Below are 12,494 nucleotides of genomic sequence, written 5' to 3' on the forward strand. Positions count from 1 at the left end.
ACGCAACACTTCATAACAGATTTAAAGGAGAAACTGAAATTGCACACAGACAGAGACAGAGAAAGACATCTGCAGAAATAAGCTTGAAATGGAACATTGGCAGGATGTTCAAGAACGAAAAAGCAGCGAAATGGAGTCAGTCATAGAAGAGGAGCGGTCTACAGGTTTCTGGTGAGAGCAGCTCAACCCTCTGAGGTGCAGCACTGAGGGTTTGTGCTCCTGCTTTATCTGCTTCCACTGATTCAGCTGCTGTGTTTGCTCTTCGGTACTGACCTTGTCTCCCTGGTAGACCCCTGGAAGCTGCCAGTAGTGGGGCTCCTGTCCCAGGTAGTCGAAGTTGGAGTAGGACAGCTGAGTGCCTTCAGTGGAAACCTCCACGGTGAAGCCGGTAGAGATGCGGCTGGTGCGCTGACGGTTCACCAGACCAAAGTCCTGGAAGTTCCCTGGAGTGAAAACTGAGGACACCTGCAAGAGCACATTTTAAAAACACAATCAACCTTTCCTGACCAGATAGGTTTTTCTCTGTGTATCTCATATGCCGATACGCCTGCATAGCTGCTTTATCCAGAGCAAACATGCAGTATGAACCTTTACATGGCTCTTGAGTCAATTACCCACCAGGTCTCTGTAGTAAGTGGAGCTGGAGCACTGCTGAGTGACGCCCATGCAGAAGCAGGACAGGCAGCCATCTTTGTTTTCCTGGCCGAGGTGGAAGGTTCCGGCCTTGCAGCTGGAGCACGACGGACCTTCAGTGTTCATCTGTAGCACAGCGTCAGGCGGAATGAGATACAAGTCGATGTGAGGACGCACAACCAGAGAGTTTGTGTTGGGTTGTGTTAGTTGCTTGCTCACCTTGCAGCGGCACACGCCTCCGATGCAGCTCTCCTGTCCTCTCTGGTCACAGTTATAGCAGTTACCTGTCGCGGGGCAGCAGAGCAGAGAGTTTGAGTTTACAACCCACTAGTGAAAGACCAGTGCTAAATCCAGATCCAGATGAAATTAAAGAAATATCTTGTTAGGATGAAGGACAGCCCAGAAGATGGAACAACATTAGTTATTTTCACGGATCAAAACAGCAAATGTACCATTGTTGTTGCCATTGTTGCCAACTCTACAGCTCTGTCCGAGCTGTGGGTTGCCAGTGTATCCTGCGGCACATCTGAAATACAAATAGAGATTTCGTTTGAGTAAATATTTCCAGTCGAGGAGGATACAGGTTTATACTCAAAGAACAATGAGGCAGGAAGCTGGGAAGTCTGCGAGAGGTGATACATTTGATGATTTATACTGTTTAGGGAGTCTTCTTTACCCAAGACAGACCTCAAGCAAGAACAAAAGACCAAAGATGGGTCTGATATGGACATGACCTAAAAATCACACACACCCAGCTCTTGTAATATACAAACAGTTTTTTTTCCGGAGAAAAAAGATGAAGAAACACTGCTTGCACGGGAGATGGATCAAGCAAAGCCGCTGGCAAAACATTCAACATGTCTCAGATGTTGACTCCATCTCTACAGCTGAAACACATTCCCACAGGAACGGAAGCGTCGACATTAACAGAGAATCGGAAAACATCACCAGTTTTTTTTATAATAAAAAAAACGTAACAAATACCCAAACTGATAATCAGAACAAAGCAGAAGAGAGCAGAGCTGCTACAACGAGCCACAGATCAAGATGCTAAGCAGCTGAAGAGGAAAGTTTCATTCTTGATACTGTGACACAGCAAAAGCCATTTGCCTCCAAACACCAAGCTAACAACGCCACTGCCACCAGAGCAAAGGCTTCATCCAACAGCAGATCCTTGCAGGCTGCCGTCGGTCTTACCTCAGCTGTCCCGGTCCGCAGGTCAACGGCCAACAAAGAAGACTTCCGAGCTATGAACTCACTTTGGAATGTCCCAATTAAACTAATGTCTGAGATGCAGAGCAGTGTCTAAGGTTGTTGTTAACTTCGTGAGTCATTCTAATTGTGTGTTGTTTTATAGATTTAAAGATAATTACTTGTTACAGATGGAAATAGAAAATACATGTGGTCTTAAAAATGCCAAAAGTCAAACAGCTCATTATAAGCATAACATTACAAAGGATGTGGTACAACACAATAAAATAAAAAACTAAAATCATATACAAGATATGACTAGGTCAGTGTATATATCTATTTACTGGCCATAATACGATAAGAGGTATAAACATTCATGGTCCCCAACAGATGAATGCAGCTGTTGCTTAGTGATAACAACACTGCGCCATAATATGAATGCAGGTACATAAGAAATATCTGAACATTTCTGGAACATGTCATGGTCCAGAGACAATGAGATTTGCAAAACTGATTTCTGCTTCTCAGGCTATGAATGATGGACGTGTCTCTTTTATTTGGTCATTTAGGGGAAATGTTAACCTTGACCTGATGATGGTGGCGCACGAACAGTCATGGCTTCATTTAAGTTTCATGAATATCTATCAAATGTCATGACCATCTTTACATAAGACTTTTTACAGAAAGGTCAGATATTTCATTAAAATATTAAAGTCTCATGAGGTCAATAGGTTTCATCCTCTGGGGGCCATGAATGTATAGCACTTCTAAAACAGGACCGAATGTGTGGACCGACATTAATAGCACAGATAAAAAAGTATGTTTGTGAGTCTTTATTTCTTTCAAAATACATGTATACGAATAACAAAATAAGTACGAAGTTTACTTTCTGGGGAAACTGGAAGTGAGTAAGATTGTTTGTCTTGTCTGTAAATGTACTGGTTCTTTTTTTCCGCAGGATCCTGGCACGATATCTATGAATTATACTGAATGGTTTAACCAACCTAACACTTAGATTTTTTGAACTAACTGATTTCATTATTAAGCATAAAAAAACAGTGCGTACATCTCAAATAATATGATATTATCTCCAGAAAACACAGGGTGATATGATGGTGTAAGGTAACAGAACCATTTGAAACTGGAGACACACGGATGTGAATACAGGAAACAGGGATGATGTGCGTGAGATTTTAAATACAATCTAACAAAGAAACGGGTCAAACTTGAGGTAGTCTAGCTATAACGTGGATGTTTGCATATGAGACGTACTAATGCAGAACTATCTCTTCATGGAAGAATCTTGTGCAACAGTTATTTTCTCATAACAAACATACCTCAATAGCCATTAAGACAAAAATACTAAAGTGAACACATTAGGAAAACATTAAAACATCTGGAAGGTCCCACTGCGATTAAACGAGTGTCATAAAATCTTCATAAAGTCAAATTTTCTTAGTTACAGTAACTTAAATATAAGGATCAGATATAAACAATAGAAAAAAATAAAATAACAAAAGACTAAACAGTGTTCCCTAGTCATCGGGAATGATTTTGATGGGAATGGCCAGCCTTCCCAGGACAACATGAAGAGAACCGTCTTGATTTGTTTTGTGCTTCGCAGACTTTTTATCCCCTTGCAACAGTCGCAGCAGATCCAAGATACCAGAACGAGGATTTGCCGTCTTTTTCTGCTGCGGTTTCTTGGCTACTTTCTTCACGGTAGTAGCAGACTTGGTTTTGGAGGGAGTGGATTTCCTCTTCGCTGTTGTGGTAACCTTCTTCTTCCCGGTAGTAACCTTGGGTTGAGCAGTGGTTGTTGTTTTGACTTTCATTCGAGACTTCTTTGCTGTAGTAGACACGGTCGGCTTCGTGGTTGTTGTCGTGACCTTAATAGAATTCTTTGACTTGCGAGAGGCCAAGTTGTACGAGTTGCGCAACTTTTTCTCGTTTTGGTTCAAGTTACTTCTCTGTGACTTTGAGGAAGTCTTTGAATCACCCTTAGAAGACTTCCCACTCTCCGGAACCGTCTTTGGAACTGGTGCATCTGATCTGAACACCTTATCACGTCTGGTGTTTGTAATGGACAGTGCAGAATCCTTTTTGTTGGCCTGGTCAGATTGTTTACGCAGCTGAGGAACTCCAGCTGACTTGGATTTGTGAGGTGGGGGCTCCAGTTGAAATTTCGTGATTGTTGCCTCGTCTTTGACTTTCTTTGATCGTGTTTGGTTTGGCTGGGAAACGTGTTTAACTGTCACAGCTATTCTTCTGCCCTCTGGCCTTTTGCTTTCAGGCCTCAGAGTAGCTTTTGGTTGGATTTTAGAAGAAGTCCTGGGTTTGCTTGAGGTCGTCTTTGACTTTTTTGCAGAACTCGTTGAGACTTGACTTCTTGGTGACCTCGTGACTGATCGGAGTTTCGTAGTTTGTGTATCAGACTTCTTGGTGGCTGCTGGTCTGAGTTTTCTCCCTCTCTGAGGAGCAGAGTTTACTGGGAGGCCGGGGGTGGGAATGCTTTTGGACACTGTGGCTCTTCGGGTGAGTGGTGTTTCTGTCGGTGTACTTCTGACAGGACGTGGGGATGTTGAGTACAATGGGAGTGCGAGGGAGAGTGAAGGTAGAGCCCTCCTTTCCTGGGGCGACCGAGCGATGTGTCTTACACGTTTCAACTTGTTCATCTCCTGAGCCAGGGCAGTGAAACCGTCGATCAGAATTTCCAGCCTTCCCTCAAGTCTGCTCAGACGGGTGTCCATGTCCGTGTAGCCGATCTCCAGCTCGCCAACCTTCTTGTTCTTCTCCCCGGCCGACTGGATGGCGATGAGCTCCTTCAGCTGGGAGCTGAGATGACCCTGCTGGTCGTGAATGCTGCGGATGCTCTCCTTCATATCAAGCGTGTTGCTTTCCAGCATGCTCAGGCGCTGGTTGAAGGTGTTCAGGTGGAGCCGGAGCAGGCGCTGGAAGCTGGAGTGTCTGCTCTCGACGCTGGGCGTGAAGCGTGGTGGGAGTCTGGACGTTGATCTACTGGAGGGAACTGAGACGGTCCCCACCCCGACTGTGGATTGGGGGGTGCGACGGATAGCAGTGGTAGACAATAACGTCCTTGTAGGGATGACAGTGGTAACAGGCGATATGAAGTACATGTCATCATCCCCATCATCCTCGTCATCGCCACTGCCATGTGGTATTATCTCTTTCTCCCAACTGAAATTAAACACTGCTGCAGTTCCGCATCCCACTGGCAGGAAGCCCTCGGTCAGCTTCTCCGGGAACGGGTCGCCACAACTGTCTGCAGAGGGCTTCTCCTCTCTTAATGTCAAAACAGCAGAATCAGGTATGATGCAACCAGACACCTTTTAAATAATGAACCATTGATAACTTCCTTTTCACCCAAAGTCACCTTTCTCATCTTTGCCCCTCAGGGCGGCAAAGATTCATTAGCCAGACAGAACTCCTCATAAATGCCACGTCTACATTTATGTCGTAGAAAAAAATCCCAGGAAATACCTTTGGTCTGTGCACAGACAGAAATCACGTGAGCCAACACCTTAAAAAAAAAATCACAACCAGCAAAGCGCAAAGCTGAAGCAGAGGGAAATCACTGAGAGAGCAAAAGAAAGAAGGAAGCAAAAGTTTAACCCGACTCATGTCAAAGCCTCTAGAAGATATAGCATCTACTTCTGTCTGCTCCACAAATACAATCGGAGTGAAGACATTCTCAGAACCACGGAAGAACCCTTATCATGATAACAAATACACATTATTCTACCAGAGAATAAAACAACATCCAACAGCAGATGTGGGAAAAACAAGACTACAGTACACAACTATAAATCTACATCAGAATGGGCGGCACAGAATCTGCGTCTCCCTTCCCTCCACTGACACCACTCGGACACAATGGGTTTAGAAACAAACAAGCGAGATGCGAACCACAGACATGCTTGTTTAATTGATTTCCTCTGAGGGAACCCAGTTGGTGCTGGTGCCAGCCCCTGCCAACCGAGCCGCTCGGTAACCCCCCCACACTGAGCAGCGTCCAGACCACCCTGAGGTGGACAGAGTGGGGAAAAAGGAAAAGCAGGAAGAGAAGGAAGGGGGTGTTACCTTTCACAGCGTCGGCCCGTGTATCCTTGGGGGCAGTTGTCACAGGTCGGCTGACCGTCAGACTCCAGGTAACAGGTTTGGGAGAATCTGCGGCGACAGAGGTTTGATATATGGTTATTATGATCTTCTTAAATAAAGGGATTGACCAGCTTCTGATGCATGCAGTAATTAGAATAGTTGGTGAATCGGTCATCTGCATAAAACTGACTCCACCTGACTCTGAATGACTTTTAGACATGAACTCACTGGTTGCTGGATGTGGTTCCAGGGCAGGGGCAGGGCTGGCAGGCCTGAGCACCGCCTGTCACAGGGTTTCCATAGAAACCAGACTGACAGCGTTCACACCTTGGCCCGTCAGTGTTGTGGAGACATTGCTTTTAGTCGGGGGACAAGAAGAGAAGAGGTGAGGTCCACGGAACAGTTGAATACACTGTGACGGTGTGGTTCCAACATGTTGAACTTAGCCAAGAATCCACGAGTGCATTCCTCAACAGAGATCAAACCATGTCCTGGAACATTAGTGATAGAGAGGGAAGGAGAAGAAGCATCAAACCTACCAGACACCTGCCGGTCTCCAGGTCACAGCCGCTGGCGTGACCGTTGCAGTCGCACCTCTCACACGTTCCCAGGTAGAGACCGGAGCTGGTCCGCGTGTAGCCTTCATCACACTCCTGCAACCACACGGAAAAACACCTCAGGTGAGAGACAAGTGACGACAAAGAGGAACAGACCGCAGCAGCAGGGAGACAGACTGCAATTATCATCAGAGCCTGGAATGGAAAAAAAAGACTTTTTTCCTTTACAAGCCGAGGCAAAGCTGTATTTACCTTTGTGCTTTCTCAGAAAACTAAACTAAACGAGGGCATGGAAGTTCATACATGACCTCAGGAACAATATAATTACATTACATGTCATTTAGCTGACGCTTTTGTCCAAAGCGACTTACATTTTTAGTACACTCAACATTTATGAGGGGCCAAGAACACTTCGGCATGCAGATGGGGAAGAGTGGGGATTGAACCAGCAACCTTCTTGTTGGAGAACGCCCACTCTACCCCCTAGGCCACACCGCCCCAACATTCATATAACAACATTCAATTACTCGCTTTTACTTGAGGTTTTACCCAAATCTCACAGTTTTTATCAGCATGAAATCTGAGCTAACTTTAACTCTTTGATGAAGACAGTGGCTGTTTTCTATCAATCAATCAATCAATCAATACCATTGTATTTGTATAGCCCATATTCACAAATCACAATTTGTCTCAATTGATGAGAGTAAACATTTTGAAGAATAACTTCAATAAACATGTCAAGCAGTCCTGCTGCAATCATAGTCTCTGGTCAGCAGCCAGCAAGATCATGATTCACCATCAAGATCGGATCCACTACAGTCCACAGTAATTTTCCACTGCCGCCAATTAGGATCCAGTTTTCAGGCTGTTCGGTCCAGACTTTCTCCAGAGTTTGCATTTCACATATTAAGAACCCAGCAGGAGGTTCTCTGTACAGACTCCTTCACAATAAAACAGAAATCTCCAGACTCTCTTGACATTCTTTTTGCGTCCAGCACATGTTAGAAACAACATCAACACGCCCTCTTGCTGGGGGTGAATCCTCCAGATAATCTCCTGCTCACCCAGAGGCCTCACTCAGGGGTCTCTACTAACGAGAGAAACTCTGGAGAATGTCTGCAGCAACTGACTCCGGATAAAGTGAGTGTACATCTAGATTCTGAACTGCTTCTCTGAGCTGTGTACCTGGCAGGAGGGTCCTCGGTATCCCTGAGGGCAGGCGCACTCCTCCACCTCCAGCGCCCGGTCGTTACCCGTGGAGTGAGGAACAGCGACGTCCATCTTGATGTCTGAGATACTATTTAACACAAACGACACACACACCATTAAATAGAACACTCCTGGGTTTATTTTGAGGTGTACGATGTGTGTTGACACTGTACCTGCTCTCGTCCATTTTGTCTGCGTAGGAGGCTCTGATCATAAAGAGGCTGATGTCAGCCAGCGCCATCAGGAGGTGCTCACGAGTACACGGCTGCCCGTCAGCGCGACGCCACGCAGACTTTCAGCCACAGACAAAGAGAGAAGTTAGTCCAATCACGTGTTGTGAGGATTCAAATTTAGCTTCAGGGCACTCGAATGAAACCCACCTCTCTGAAAGTCACGGTGATGGTCTGTTTGCCGCGTGGGAGGGGCTTGATCTGGGAGTAGTGCTCCAGGAAGATGCCGTTGCCCTGGAGAACCACGTCCGGCTGACCGTCGATCACCCGTGAGCGCTGGTACGGGACGAAGTGAACCAAGTAGCTAAGCTCTCCGCCATACGCCGTCACCTGGTAGCAACGTGATGAGAAGAGAAGCTCTTCTTAACAGAGTTGAATAGTGGAAAGGTATTTCACCCCTATGACAGTGAGGGGGGAAGTCACAAGACCTCCATGTTGGGCTTGGCAGAGAATTGAAGTGTGAGGTTCAAAGGAGGCTCGCTGAGTTGGAGTCTTTTCACTTGACAACATGCTGAGACATGACTGAGTGGGACAGACAGGGCAGAGAGTTCTCGTCTGACTAACACTTTCCCCTCTTATCTGCGGCCCTTTGCTTTGTTGTGTTCTCCCACCTTGTCTCCCCTGAAGCTCTCAGGAAGCACCCAGAAGTAGATGTCGTTGGGGATGCTGGAGAAGGAGCGGTACACGATCTCAGAGAAGCCTCGCTGGGTGATGCCTTCAGTGATGGTGTGAGTGTTGCCGCTGTTGGAGAGAGAGAAGAGCTGCACGCTGGATCCTCCGCGCACCTGAGAGACGAGAACATCTGTCAGACCGAGACGTGACCTGAGGTTTCCACGCAGTCACACTTCACCGCTGCCATTTGGCATCAGAAAGGATTTTTGCTGATAAAGCAGAGCTGCACAAACACTGAGTCAAAGACTTGATACCAAAACTATTCAGCACTCCCTTCTCCATTCAGAGCCTGGCAACAAACCTGGTCTCTATTCCAAGTGGAGCTGGCGCACTGCTTGGTGACGCCCATGCAGAAGCAGCGCAGGCAGCCCTCGGGGTTGGCCTCCGATAGGTGGAAGAACCCGGACTTACACTCGTCACACACAGCGCCTGCCACGTTGTTCTGAAACACACACACACACACAGACACGTGCACACATGTAATCCATCTGCCTGTCTAGCTCTTTTGAATAAGAGGTGGTTTGTGTCAAGACCACAAATGATCTGCAGAGACATGGTTGTGATATAATCAAAGTACTTCACTCTGCATGTGTACCTTGCAGCTGCATGGCCGGCCGCTGGAGCTCAGGGTTCCTCTGTTATCACACTTGGAGCTTTCTGCAGGGAGAGAGCGGTGGAAAAGACGATGACATAGGGGGGGGGGGGGGAGGAAAGTGAAGCTGGGAGTGTTCCAGCCACTCCGCATACCTGAGCCATGACCACATACTACAGCCTACTGTAACAGCAGGGGGAAAACCCGGTGGTAATCATTACACAGGGTTAAGACCTCCTGGGGATCATAATGCTGAGTGACTGCACTGTACGACAGGTCGGAACAATCCAGGTGCAGCTTTCACTTCGATTTCATGCCCTCATCTGAGAATTTCAAAAATCTGAATGGGGTTATTGAACTCACGGTCAGGAACGCATTTTCCATTCGGTACAACGGGGTTACCGTGGTAACCAGAGGCACATCTGAAATACAAACAAAATATTATTTCACTCGTTACAATCAATCTTTCATCTTCAAAACCATATTTTGAGAGTGTCTGTGTTTATAACAATCATCATAATCAAGTATAATATATTATGACTGATTATTAGAATTTCTTATTAGTGTCAGTTCCTCACTTGTCACAGCGTCTCCCTGTGTATCCGGGTCTGCAGGCGTCACAGGTCGGCTGCTGGTCGACGTCCAGGAAGCAGGTGTCTGAAAACCTGTGAAGCCCAACGACCAAGCCGGGATTTACAGCAGCGGGTTAATGAGTCGCATGTTGAATGAATAAACCAGCGCTCAGATATTTTCAGTGAGCTCAGCTTCAGTCAATTAAAAGACCAAAAAAAAAACCTGCAGGGCAAAACAGCCTCATTCCCAAAGACGCATTGTGGGTGGTATGAGTGTTTGTGTGTGTTTATTACTGCGTTTGTAGTCTAGATGTGTTGTTGCTGTAGGTGTGTGTGTGTGTGTGTGTGTGTGTGTGTGTGTGTGTGTGTGTGTGTGTGGTCTGTGACCTTACCGGCGTGAGGTCTCATAGTACGGGCAGGGGCAGGGCTTGCAGTCATCGGGGCGACCTCGGCTCGGGTCACCGAAGTATCCGGAGCGGCACTTGTCACACTGAGGGCCCTCTGTGTTGTGCTGGCAGCTCTGTGGTAGGGGGGGAGGGGGGGGGGGGGGGCGGGGGGAGTAGTTTTATGAAGATTGGAAAACTTTGGGGGAAAAACCTGTTTCACAATTTGTGTTTGAGCACTGAATTTGAAGCTATAACCACACTTCACCAAGTTTGTTTTTTTGAAACATTAAAGAAACGAGGTGAGCTTCATCTGTGATGATTTATAAGTGATGATCCAAAGGAGCCGTTACCAGGCAGTGTCCGTTGATGGGGTCACAGGCGCTGGCGTGTCCGTTACAGTTGCAGCCAGCACAGGTGCCGAGATACGAGCCGCCGGGGACGCGCTCGAACCCAGAGGAGCACATCTCACAGGACAGGCCCGTGTAGCCAGGAGAACATCTGGGAACCACAAGTTTGTTTGGATGACGATTAAATCACAAAACCACACATTTTGCTTCATGGTGTCAATAAAGTAAAGGTGAGAAATAGTTAAAAATGATAAAATACAAAGAAAAAAACATGAAACACAACCACGGACATTCAATTTTATGTCCTGGTCGCATTTTTGTGGTTCACAAAGTAAACTTTCTAAATAAAGGTTGTTCACTTGGAAACAGCTGCACACTGGACGCGTCCCAACAGGCTGCTGGGATTCAAACAGCTGACTGACGCCTTTGTACACAGTTTCCACCTCACTTGACCTCCCAGTATCGAGCCCGAGTGATTCTTCTCTCCTACCTGCACTCCTCCACGTCCTTAGCGTGACCATGAAGGCTGAACTCCACGCTGGTGGTGTCCATGATGATGTCGCTGAGCGCCACGCTGACCATGTGGTCGTCGTAGATGGTGCGAATGCTGACGCTGTCCAGGTTGGCCAGCGTCATCATCAGGTCGTCCCGGGTCACAGTGCGGCCATTGGAGTGCTGCCATTTATCCTAAAACAGCCAAAGTGAGGTTCACTGTATAGATACTTTTGGGTATTTTATGACAACAGAAAATGATGTCATCAACCTGAAACTACCACAGTATTGTATAGAATCTAAAATGTTCTAATCCAAGGACGTACTTCAGTGAACTGGATCTCTTTCTGGTTGACCTCTCGGGCCGGTGTGGCGCTGCCTCGGCGGTACACGAGCCTGCGTCCGTTTCCGACCAGGATCACATCCGGCTTCTCCACCGGGTCGGACAGGCCGCGGGCCAGCGTGAAGCGCACCTTGTACTTCAGGGATCCCCCGTAGGAGTCGATCTGAAAAGAGGTGGAATGGTTTTTAATGCGTATGTTCGATCGTAACTTAATGAAATAGATAATAAAAAAGGATTGGACTCAGAGTCCTGACCTTGTTGCCCAGAAACTGGCGAGGCAAAGTCCAGAAGGAGTCGAGGTTGAGGAAACGACGGGACAGGTCGACGAGCTGGAACTCTTCCATCTCAGGGTTGATGAGGAGCTGAGTGGAGGAGAGAGGAGGAATGCCTGGCCTGGATGGGTACGTGACTTCCACTCCTGGAACAAAACCACAACAGATTCACTCAGGCTGCTTCATGCTAAATGTTAGGGCTGCTTTTAGTGTTCCAGATGATTCTCAGACAGTACCAGTAGATCTACTGACCTCTGAAATCTTCCTCATCAGTGAAACGCAGGGTGATGCGGTTGCGGTAGCGGCCGGTGCGTTTGCAGTTCTTGGTGATTCCGGAGCAGAAGCAGGACACACAGCGTCCGTCCACACTGAACTGACCATCAGGACAGTCGCCTGGACAGAACAAGACAGGACATGGGAATTATTTTATTTATATTATTCATATATGCAGGTGTTTCTGGTGGAGAAGCGAATGTAAAAATGTGGTGAACGTACCTGAGTTGGGATTTGATGTGAGTGTTAGAACTCCGTCAGGGATTCCAAACACCAGGCCTTTGGCATTGATGGCCTCGCAGGTGTACGCCCCCTGGTCCGCCTCCTTCACGTCACGGATGGTGAGCGTGCCGCGGCCGTTCTCACTGGTCATGGAGATCCTGCAGAAATACAACACAAATTAAAACTTTACAGTAAGAAGTACTGTACAGGCTCAGATCCATGTTTTATTCAGTCAGTCGGGTCTGGGTTCGAGTCCTGTTCTATTTCCACGGGTCCCAGATCTATTTAAAATGATGTGTAATAACACAGAGAAGTCCTGCCTCTGTGCAAAGCTTCTAAACAAGTCTTGTTTCTCATCCATCACCGTGACAATAAATAAACTTT

At 46.9% G+C, this 12,494-nt stretch overlaps 1 protein-coding gene across 1 annotated transcript in view; it reads right to left on the reverse strand.

Annotated features, from left to right (window-relative positions):
• Positions 1-12,494, reverse strand: part of hspg2 (heparan sulfate proteoglycan 2) — a 95,815-nt gene that overhangs the window by 41,616 nt on the left and 41,705 nt on the right. Inside the window, exons 12-33 of the mRNA XM_061074319.1 lie at positions 12,111-12,268; positions 11,868-12,008; positions 11,598-11,761; positions 11,327-11,506; positions 10,999-11,195; positions 10,512-10,659; positions 10,168-10,295; positions 9,782-9,868; positions 9,567-9,625; positions 9,207-9,268; positions 8,913-9,053; positions 8,551-8,724; positions 8,090-8,269; positions 7,883-8,001; positions 7,686-7,797; positions 6,483-6,596; positions 6,172-6,299; positions 5,926-6,012; positions 1,086-1,159; positions 853-917; positions 619-759; positions 274-465 (exon numbers count right to left, since the gene is read on the reverse strand). Of these exons, the coding sequence (XP_060930302.1) occupies positions 274-465; positions 619-759; positions 853-917; positions 1,086-1,159; positions 5,926-6,012; positions 6,172-6,299; positions 6,483-6,596; positions 7,686-7,797; positions 7,883-8,001; positions 8,090-8,269; positions 8,551-8,724; positions 8,913-9,053; positions 9,207-9,268; positions 9,567-9,625; positions 9,782-9,868; positions 10,168-10,295; positions 10,512-10,659; positions 10,999-11,195; positions 11,327-11,506; positions 11,598-11,761; positions 11,868-12,008; positions 12,111-12,268 (2,851 nt within the window). The remainder of the gene's footprint in view (positions 1-273; positions 466-618; positions 760-852; positions 918-1,085; positions 1,160-5,925; positions 6,013-6,171; positions 6,300-6,482; positions 6,597-7,685; positions 7,798-7,882; positions 8,002-8,089; positions 8,270-8,550; positions 8,725-8,912; positions 9,054-9,206; positions 9,269-9,566; positions 9,626-9,781; positions 9,869-10,167; positions 10,296-10,511; positions 10,660-10,998; positions 11,196-11,326; positions 11,507-11,597; positions 11,762-11,867; positions 12,009-12,110; positions 12,269-12,494) is intronic.

The sequence above is a fragment of the Limanda limanda genome, chromosome 7, assembly GCF_963576545.1.
Source record: "Limanda limanda chromosome 7, fLimLim1.1, whole genome shotgun sequence".
Classification (NCBI taxonomy): domain Eukaryota; kingdom Metazoa; phylum Chordata; class Actinopteri; order Pleuronectiformes; family Pleuronectidae; genus Limanda; species Limanda limanda.